Source organism: Telmatherina bonti, assembly GCF_933228915.1.
Source record: "Telmatherina bonti genome assembly, chromosome: 6".
Lineage (NCBI taxonomy): Eukaryota > Metazoa > Chordata > Actinopteri > Atheriniformes > Telmatherinidae > Telmatherina > Telmatherina bonti.
Genome location: NC_136624.1, coordinates 32,231,568 through 32,242,162, shown reverse-complemented (window position 1 = coordinate 32,242,162; position 10,595 = coordinate 32,231,568). Strand labels below are relative to the sequence as shown.

General features: G+C 38.8%; 1 protein-coding gene across 4 annotated transcripts; it reads right to left on the bottom strand.

Moving 5' to 3' along the window:
- Positions 1-3,637: 3,637 nt before the first annotated feature.
- Positions 3,638-9,879, bottom strand: LOC306757361 (MAP kinase-activated protein kinase 2-like). Of its 4 annotated transcripts, none has more exons than XM_079242385.1 (11): positions 9,306-9,879; positions 8,049-8,188; positions 6,105-6,169; positions 5,944-6,023; positions 5,733-5,859; positions 5,499-5,574; positions 5,218-5,342; positions 4,718-4,768; positions 4,037-4,122; positions 3,870-3,950; positions 3,638-3,778 (listed from the first exon to the last, which is right to left on the bottom strand). In XM_079242385.1, the coding sequence occupies exons 1-11, from the start codon at positions 9,558-9,560 to the stop codon at positions 3,647-3,649; spliced, it is 1,218 nt and encodes a 405-aa protein (XP_079098511.1). In that variant the 5' UTR covers positions 9,561-9,879; the 3' UTR covers positions 3,638-3,646. The 4 variants fall into 4 exon arrangements, with proteins under 4 accessions (XP_079098511.1, XP_079098512.1, XP_079098513.1 ...); XM_079242386.1 differs by having other exon boundaries at positions 3,870-3,947; XM_079242387.1 differs by lacking the exon at positions 4,718-4,768.
- Between the last annotated feature and the right edge of the window lie 716 nt (positions 9,880-10,595).

The following is a 10,595-nucleotide window of genomic DNA, read 5'->3' as shown; positions in this document are numbered from 1 at the left end:
GTACAACCATCTAATATGATTTATGAAAATCCAGCACCTGGATTTGTTCTCACAACCTTCTGAATGAAAGGCAATTACATTTTACCACTATTCCACTACAGTTCTTCTTCCCACAGTGGCAGGAGCAGCAGTGTAATCAGCAAAACTGCAAAAAGATGTGAAAGGTTGAACCGCTGTCAAGAAGCCAAAGATTATTTTAAATAGTTTGTAAATACAACTAAATTCGGAAGTCAGTAGTTAAACTACATCAATCATTGCAGAAGATCATTGCAGAACCATTTAGAACTGCTTGTGTAATCAGTTAAAGACTTTATTGTTCAACGTGACCAATGTTTCATTTAAAGCATTTTAACAACAAAACTGTAATATTTGACTATGATTTCTGCAGTTTTTTTTATTTATTTATTTATTTATTTTTTACCTTGAACTACCCCTTTGTATTAATTGCACAACTTTTGAGGACAGACGTTGCACAGGATATATCTTATTTGTGCAGACTGCCCATACTTTGACTGCACAGTTTGCATCTAAAGCTGAAGATTTTTGATGGACCAGTTCGCAACACTGGGTGAAAAAACTGACAAACCACCATGCAGCAAAATGTTCAACATAGGATGTAAACGCTTGTATACCCACTTGTATACCATTACGTACCTGTGTACTGGTGCAGAAAATGGACCAATCGCTGAGCTGAATTCCGTTTTGTCCAATCACAGGAACGGATTTGAATCCATTGACAAAAACTTGAATAACTTAAAAAGTTTAAATGTTACAAAGACCAAAAGTCATAGAACATATCTCCTGATTGGGCTGAAGAGTTTGATACTTGAATGGTTGAAGTGAGGCAAAAGGTGTAGGAGTAGCGTTTCAAACATTTTGCAAGAAAGACAATGGAAACCGGGACCGAGCCGAACCAGACACTGCAAACTGGTGCAGAGCTCCGAACCCCTGTTCAAGCTGTTCAGCTCATTATGCAAAAACCGACCAATCGCCGAACTGAATATTTTCACGTCCAATCTGGATTCGGTTTGAAGGACTTTCATCCAATCACAAGGCCGAATTTATTTTTTTCTTTACAAAATGCTAAATATCTAAAAAAAACTACCAAGATTTCAAATTTAAAAAAAAAAAAAAATCGTAGCACACATGTCCTGAAGGAGCTGCACAGTTTAAGATCTGAATGATTGAAGTGACTTGAACTGTGCAGGAGTAGTAGCACAGCAAAGTTTGGCGGAACAATATATGATAATAATAAGATAGAAAGAACAGGAACTCAATAATATAAATGCCCCATGGTCATTCACATTCATTTTATTTCGTGAAGTGCAGAGGGAAAAATTAGTTTGTTACCCAGTTGAACCACTGAAACCATTTCAAATGGCAGTTCCACGCTGTGAACACAAGGTGGCAGTGTTGTCACGTTAGGGCTTTGCCTTGTTTTGATGGATCAAGAAAGCAGAAACACTACAGATGTGTCCTTAATGTCAATATTAACAGCAGTAAAAGCAAGAATGATGCTGTCTAAGTGGAAGGATTTACTCACCTGCCTATTGTGAAGGAATATGACGGAGGTTTTATTTTCTTTACTTAAAGGCTCATCTTTGACTAAATCAAGTCACTGAAAGAAAATCTTAAGTGAAAATAGCATCTCTTGGCATCTAATGATAAGTAAGGTTTATGTATTAAATGGTTTTCACAGATAAAAAAAGTCCACAAATAATATGAAAATCAGTAAAATTCGTATGAAAGTAGCCTGTTTGAACCAAAGTGTTTAGCAGCTTTTTAAAGGAGGGCACAGAGACAACTTAACGTAGTTGTAGTGGTGTGTTGTTCCACAGCATTCACCAAAATAACTGCTGTTTTTATATTCATTGAATAACCATTAATAAATATGTCACATACTCTGCAGCTACCACATTTTTGACACCAACAACAGAATGACAGAAGATGTCATATCAGCATGCTTTCACATATTTAATACCTCTATCTGCCACGACCGCTTTTAAACCATACTGTGACTGTAAAACAATGTACCATCCATGCAGACTGGGACTTCTTACTTCAGTGTATTATATTTTGTATCTTCAGCTCCTTCACAAAGGTGCAGGGTGAAAGAAAAAATTCAACATCAAGACAGAAAAAAGATGCTGCATGTTAAAAGCTGTATGTCTATTCTGTTTGTTTCTAATCACGTTTTTTTTTTTTTTTTTCTTACTGTGGTGTCTCTGAATGGACAAACTGAGTGTGATTTAAGAACTAAGATCTAAACCAGGGGTCTCCAACTCTGGTCCTACCTGAGCTGAGCTACCACCCAGCAGGTTTTAGTGTTTCCCTGGTACGATCCACAATGAAAAGGTTCTCCAACAACTTCCTGTCATCTTCTAATGAGCCGTTGACTTGGGTCATGTGTGTCACAGCGAGGACCGGACCGGAGTTGGAAACCTCTGATGTAAACCATAGATCCTCAGTGCTCGTCTTTTAGCGGTGGCATCCGCAGGCTTTCCAAGTGTCCCCGCTGCAACACACCTGATTTAAATCAATATGTATTTCGCTGGCATGTCCAGAACTTGTCTGAGTCACGATTTTGGAGTAGAGGCCTTTGGATCCCCTGTTTCTGTCAGGATGAATTTTTGCCTCTAACAACAACTGTCAATTTGCAATTTCTATGCACGTTATCACTTAATTTCAGTCATTGTAACGCATTTTTGCGCTCTTCTTAAATATTTACCTTCTTATATTATGTAAACTCTGCAACATTTTGGTGGAAAGTATTGATTTATACTTCATTTACTTCTGTTGAACCTGAAGTTTGACACTGAAGGCCTGAGATGATTCCTCAAAATAACTGCATCTCATGTTGACTTTGCACATATAGTTCAGTAAGTTTGTTCAAAGTCATAACAAAGACAGTAATATCCACCCCAAGACTCTTGTTTACCTCTTCTGTTCTCACATTTGTCACTGTTTCTCCAGTAATCTTTGTTTTGAAGCTAAAACCAGCAAGCAGTGTTAATGGCTTCTTGGCAGTGCTTCAGGGAGGAAGACATTAGAAGTGAGAGGAAATGTGTGGCATGAAGAAGTAAGTCAACACGCCGACCTCTCAAGAGTTCAAATGTCTTGATGTGCATGGTACAATGGCATCACTGAAAAAGACTCCCATGGTACTTATCTCTAAATGATAAGTTCCTTTTATTATTTCCACATACCCTCCCACCCCTCCTCATTTTTGTATTTTATTACACAAACTCCTCACTCTGCAAAGCAATCACTGCATCACATTTACTTTCTGAGTTTCACCCTCACAAAAATGAATTAAAAAAACATCAACCAGGTAATTTGTATGAGATTTAGTTTACAAAGTGATGCAACAAAGTTGAAAAACAAACCAAATTTATTTCAATTTGTTAGGATAGTAACAGTTTGAAAATAAATGTCATTCTTTTGACTATCAAGTGAAGTCACACAAAGAACAAGTACATAAAATACAAAACGTGATATGTGGGAAGGAAAAATATTGCTCACTCTGACTGTGATGCTACTTTTGTCCAGTAATAATTTCCCCATGTTCTTGTGATTTCTCAGTGACTTCTCAGTGAGTATTACACCCCATTCCCTCCCCTGCATCCCTGCTGTCGGCTTCCTCTGCTCAGTCCACTCCTTCAGCTGCCGGCCTCTTGCGCCTCTTGTTCAGCAGGCTGTTGTTAGATATGTCCAAGTCTTTGATCTTCACCTGGTCATAATCCACACGTATGGTTGCCAGGGCACTGGTCATTTCCTCCTGTTGGAACATTTTGTTCTGTAAATCTGATGTGGTGTTTTACTGCCACCTTGTGGTCATGTTCTGAACAAACATTTCGTTAAAGTCCCACCTTGACGTCGTCCCACAGCTCCTTGTCCTCTGTCAGAACTCGGGAAGTGTGCAGAGGTGTCTGGGGAACTACCATTGACTGCTGTCATATAAAAGCAAAAACATTTGTGACTACAATGAGCAGTGACATGTGAGTTTACAGGCAAAGGGCGTGAAAAGCACTCTTACACTAATCCAAGGATGGCTCATGAACTGTCCAATGGTCATTCGCTCGCTAGGGTCTGTCTTCAGCAGCTGAATAATGAGCTGTTTTGCTGAGGAAATGCAATTAAAATAGAAATAAATAAATTACAACATTTCTTTAGTGTTAAATTGCATCAGCATAACATGATTAAACACAGAAGGAGCGCTCCGTCAAAAGTAAAGACAGGCAAAGTTTTGGAGAGTAAAAAGAAAATCAATACTATTTGTGCATGATCCTCTGGTGTGACTGCATTAAAACAAGCACGATTCTGTCATAAAAATCACTGCATGGGTTCAGGAACACTTCCAAAAACTATTATCTGTAAGCACAAGTCACCATCCACAAATGCAGGTTAAAGCTCTATCATGCAAGCTGCAATCTCCTCTGAGCCCCTGGCCATTTATAATAGACTGAAGTAGAGTAAAAAAGACTATCTTGTGATCAAATGAATTAAAATACTTTTTTAAGTACATCTTCCGGGCTAAAGGAAAGGAAGAGAAGAACTATCCCACTTGTTTTTGCAGTTCAAAAGTCTGCACCTGGTCTGCATGAGGGAGCTTTATGGAACTGACACCTTGCATATCTGGGAAGGCAGCATCAGTGCTAGAAAGATGTTTCTGAGCATTTCAGCAAGACAACATGAAGCAACACTCTGCAACTCTTACAGCGGCAGAGTTCAGGTGCCAGGTTGGCCTGTCGTCCACAACTTCTGTCAGCTAAAAAAAAAGTGATTGATTATCATAAAGTGAAAAAACAGGAATGTTGATCAACTATAAACTTATTTCAAATAGGAATGTGAATTATTTCATCTGCTGAAGTCCAGCAACTAGACTCCTCTGTTGGCAGACATTAATGGGTTATCTTTACACAGTGGTAAGGATGGCACTGTCTTAACTTTCTGAGAGCTGTTGCTTGCCTTTGTATTTTTGCAAACCTCTAAACATTAAAATACGCAGCAGTTTAATGGAGACTTTGTGCAGGATGAGGTCCATTTCCAGTTTTAGACTTCTAACTTCTACTGTGTTAGAAGTTAATTAGTCCTGTATGGTTGGATAAGACATTTATTTACGATATATTCTCTTTTACCTTACTACAATGCATAGTTTTCCAACAATATTAACTTTTTTCTTGCCATTAGATGTACATGTTCTGTTCAAAGTCTTACCTTCGTCAGAAACATCAGCCCACTCTGGGTTGGGAAACTCATACTGGCCTCTCCTGATCCTCTGTTTCATGCCTGGAGAGATGGCCTGGCCGGTGTTCGAGTAGAATGGAGGAAACCCACATAGTCTGAGGAGAGGAGAGGAGAGGAGAGGAGAGGAGAGGAGAGGAGAGGAGAGGAGAGGAGAGGAGAGGAGAGGAGAGGAGAGGAGAGGAGAGGAGAGGTCTTTTAACAGCTAATTGGTAGATAAAAATATGTCATTAAAAAACAAACATGGTACTCACAAAATGTACATGATCACCCCCAGAGACCACATGTCACATGACTTGTCATATTTCTCCGGGCCGAGCACTTCTGGTGCTGGATGACAAACAGATCCAGAAATATAAATGAGTAGAATAAAAGACACCAAAGCAAAACTGACAGATAAGTGAATAAAAAGAACCTGATCAAGCAACTATGACTGCTTTGGCACATTTATGATGCAAAGAACAAAAAACATGACAGCAAATGCTCACCAACATAATATGGGGTGTAACAAGGGGTCTGGAGGGAGTTATGGAGTGTTGTCTCCTTTGCAAATCCAAAGTCTGTCAGTTTCAGAGTAGCATTTCTCTCCTTGGTGGTGTAGAGCAGGTTTTCAGGCTGTAGAGTAGAAAGAGGAAAAGAAATGAACCCTAAACGGTCTCTTAAATGTTCTGTGATAACTAATGTGGACAGCAGCCGTACCTTCACATCCCTGTGAGCAATGTCCACGTGGTGGAGGTACCTAATGGCTGAGCCGATGTCGTGCATGATCTCTGACACCTCTGATGGACAGGTGGGAGATAGAGATGAAAGAAAACATAAAAACAGGTCCTTGAGGCTATTAAATGTAAATTCTGACCCACCTCTCTCTGTGAAGGCCTGGTCTCCTCTGGCCTGGATGCGGCTGAACAGCTCCCCTCCCTCCATGCTGAGACGGGACACACGGACAGATCAGAACTGGGGCAGCGAAGACCCTCTTGGCAAACGATCACTGCTCTCCACGGCAATCATGCTTTCATAACAAACAGCTATTGTGCCTCTCTATTTACTGTTCAGAGGCGTCTGGTTATCTTAGCAAAAGCAGACGCGCATGACCTGAACAAATACAGATTTTTAATGAAATTTAAAATTAAATGAAAGAAATCAAACTTTATTTATAGCACTTTTCGTACAGTTCCAAGTGCTTTACAAAACAAATACAATGTCACACGTACACACACACACATGCAGCCGAAACACATTACCCCACCCTTCCCTTAACACTCGTTCTACAAAAATAAAACTGCATTCAGGTTTCTGTCTCTATATCTGGCTTCACTGCTGCGAGTCTTGTTTGATTTTAAACCATAAATCAAATACAAGTACATGATATGTTTATTAGATGATGAAATACATCAGATTATCTTACTTTGTATCTGAGGTTTAGGTTTTACATAAAGTACAGAAAGTCCCAAAGTAGTAAACTTTTGTTAGAATTGGTGTGTGTATAAGACAATAAGAAAAGAAATGGGTGTTTAAATTTCTGAGGACTATTGAACATTTGGTTGAATTTAACCAAAACGCTCCTCTGTTTTGGAAAGTTATGATGAGCATTTTCCACAATTTCCATGTAGGAACGGATTAGTTGTTATATATGCTGATCAGACTGTTAGTAGGTCGTTACTACTTACAGGAATTATTTTAGAAAATCAGTTTTTCCTGTTTACAGTGAAAACAGGTGGAAAAAAGTTTTTCCAAGAAAATCTAAGAAGTTTTGTATATGAGCAAAACAGTTTGAACTCAGTTCTGGGAGGAAAAAAACATGAACTTTGTCAGGATTTTTCCAAATCCTTCTTATGGCAAAAAAAAGTATCTTAATGTATAAGTCTGTCTTATCTAAACAATATCTTTGTTGCTAATCCCCCAATAAGGATCAGGAGGCAGGTGTGTTAGTGGTTCGCAGGATTTCCAGAACCAGAATGGGAGTCAAGATCCTTTCCAGTGAAACAACTTGCCAGTTTCGGTTCCATGACTCGGACAGCTTTTAATATTTATGTCCATGTTTTTGTGCATGACATGTTTTAATAATGCAAGTTTGTCCTTTTTATGCTTCAAACTCTTTTCTGTCTTTCTTTGGCTCTTTGCATTCATTGTTATTCATGTTAATAATGAAATAATAGCTTTTATTAACAAGCTTTAAACTGTTTATATTATGTTTAAAAAGTGCTACAGTTGTGAAGTTTAATTTAGTATTTCATGAATTCAAAAAAGCAAAGCAGTATACTGTAAAAACAAAATCTTTTTTCTTCTTTTATTTGTTGAGTCATGAACAGAAAAACTATTTTTAGCGAACTTGAAAAAGGGAATTACCCAAGGCTTCTTCCTGCCCTGTGTTTCCGTGCTTCCACGTCTGGCTATAATTGTTACGAAAAACACAACTGGCACCATTTTTCAAAAGATTTCAAGAATGTCACATTTCCTGAAGAGGTATAACCATTTTCAGTTTTGATTTCACTGTCCCTGACTCATTGTTACTCTCATTTAAACTCCGGGTTTCAGCTCCGATTAGGTGAAAGTGAATAAAAACTAATTGTCACTTCTGAAAAATCCTCCTTTGGACTGTTTGAATAATGCATCTCTGCATTATTCCAGTTGTCTCTTATCTGTACGTCCCAACATTGCCATCCAGTTTTTAAGCTAAAATTGATCATTTTAAGATAAATGTATGAAGAATTTAAAATAAAAAAAACAAAACATGCATTATATATGAATAGCACCCAATAAGCAGACACAAACTAAGCAGGACTTGTAGTGCTGGTAGCGCTTACCATTCCATCACAATGAGCAGACATTTCTTCCCATGATGTATGTTTTCATACAGGCTGAGTATTCGTACAATGTGAGGGCCTCCAGACACTCGCCAGTGCAGCTCAACCTCCCTTCGGGCTTTAGGACTGTCGTACAGAATCTGTTATAACATACCAAAAGATATTTCAGAGAGATTCTCCTATTTTACATGTATCATATAAAAGGCACATGACACAGTTGTAGAATTGTGTTATATACCTGCTAAACACTGTAATTCATTGTTATTATGGCTTAAGTTGTATTTTGCAAAATACTGCAATACTCAATGAAAATATAGTACATATAAGGCACATGAACATCATTGTTAATTTGTATTGATCTACAGCAGCAATACTGGAGACAAACAAGCAGAGTGCATTCAGTAATGCGGTCCATCCTTGGAGGCACAGAGATGCACCTGAGAGTACAATCACAGAAAACTTGTATTTATTTATTATTTTCTGCATGATATTCTGAATGCTGGAAGAGGAAAGTATCTCAAATGTAACTTTCATAAATATGTGACTTTTCCCTGTAAGCCTTTAAGCACAGACGAGACAATTACCACCTGCACATGGCTTCTTGCAGAGGAAGAGAAAGCTCTTAACATTTAATCATACTTGTGTAGTTAAGGCTTACCTCTAAAGACCTCTGAAAGAAAACATGTAGACACTCATGGGGCTGCTCTTCCTGTTTATTTTCTTAGAACCCTGCAGCCAGCTGTTTGTTGACTTACACAGCTGCGCTTCTGAAACCACAAACTGAACTTTCAGAACTTATTTTTGCGTAGATGAGAGAAAAGTTTTGATTTTTAACATTTGCTAAATGTCAGAGGCACAGATGCTTATGTAATTTAATAACAGTACAGGCCATTGTCCACACAGCAACAACAATCAAAACAGAGAGAAAAGTGTGTCTGAGGATGTAGACAGCACCTCACTGTCTGGGTAACTCAGAGCCAGATTTCACTTTTAGCCCACTGGTTCATTTATGAAATGATTCATTTATATCTAAAGATATAAACATGCAAACTGAATTTAAAAGTGTGCAGTAGACTAAATGGCCTGTAAATAATTAAGGAGGAAATAGGTTTTTATAGCTATTAGGTGCAGTTAAACATGTGGCCAACACGGACAGAAGTGAAATAAATAATTAATGTTTACTCTCTTTCTCTCCTGGGACAGAAACCCTGCGTCTACACACCAGCAGTGGGTTTAAAGTAAAAGGAACTTACACACCTTCAGTGCGCATTTCTCTCCTGTTTTCTTGCAGTAACACTCCAGCACTTTCCCATTGATTCCCAAGCCAAGAATCTGAGATGTTATCTTATAGTCATCTGTCACTGTGTTTCTTCTAAACTCCAGTTTGGAGTAAGGTGGAGGTGGTTGGGGACCAGTGAGGCCGGGGTCCACACTGCTCCTCAGGCTGGTGGAGTCTGTCCCGAACTGCGCAGTGGCCACATTTCCCGACCGGTCTTCCTGATTTTGGTGCATTTTTTCCTCTCTAAAAGCGGACGGTGGTGCGGATAAAAATGTCAACAGTCTCTCCGACAGAAATGATCCGATGTCATCCTGACTCACTCTGGAGACTTTCGGACTTCCCGACAAATCTCGACCACTCTGACAAATACTGGAAAAAATTAGGTTTCTTATCTGTAAAAACCGCCCTGATGCACAAAAATGGGCGGAGATTTGAGCGGCACCGTTATGTTGGCGCAGATAACTGCACAACACTAACTTATCACTGACTGTGATCCAGAGGCAGAGCAAAATGATACATCAAAAATGGCTATACAACTAACTTTGTTCCCCAGTCTGGTCCTCATCACGGTGATCTGCCTCTCTTTGGGGAGCACCAACCTCTCCGACCTCCTCTACGTCAGCGCGGAGAGGCTCAAGTTCATTCACGATTCACAGTTTTTCTTAAAGGAACATGCACGCGTAAAGACGCACTTCAGGGTTCCGGAGGAGGCGGTGAAAATCGAGATTAACCAGAAATTTGATCCCCTGAAATTGGTTGCAGCAAGGAAGTAACGCCGTGATTTTCCAGAAGTGAACATTTCCACGCACTTCAAACTGTATGGACCATATGGTGTCTCTGGTTTGGACTGGGAGACGTCCCTTTTTACAGCACTGGTGGCCAAAGTACTCCGGTTTTGTTCGTTTTAAACCTTTACTGTGATTGTGTCAGCTACTTGTCTCGGATTTCCTGGAAACTAATAAGCATCACAAGGAAAATGGGTGCAGTTGAGGGCAGAATTCAGCACATGACTGTAATGTTGCTATCCGCTGTAATCAAATATCAGCTTCCCTGTTAGTGAGCAGTTTATCTGCTGTAACTTCTGAGAGTATGACAAAATCTTATTTAGCCATTTATCAAATATAAAGCATTTGATATTTCAATTCCTTTTTAAAAAAAAATATTAACAACACCAAATAATCCAAAATAGGACTCGACTTTAAATAAATCAAATATATATATATATATATATATATATATATATATATATATATATATATATATATATA

Bases quoted from the DNA above. Each gene is read 5' to 3' on its own strand.
- LOC306757361 (XM_079242385.1), bottom strand. From the start codon at position 9,560: ATGCACCAAAATCAGGAAGACCGGTCGGGAAATGTGGCCACTGCGCAG. The intron at 6,170-8,048 runs GTAAGCGCTACC...GTCCCGTCTCAG, and splicing joins CTGCTCATTGTGATGGAATG to CATGGAGGGAGGGGAGCTGT. The intron at 5,575-5,732 runs GTGAGCATTTGC...TTTGTCATCCAG, and splicing joins TTACACCCCATATTATGTTG to CACCAGAAGTGCTCGGCCCG.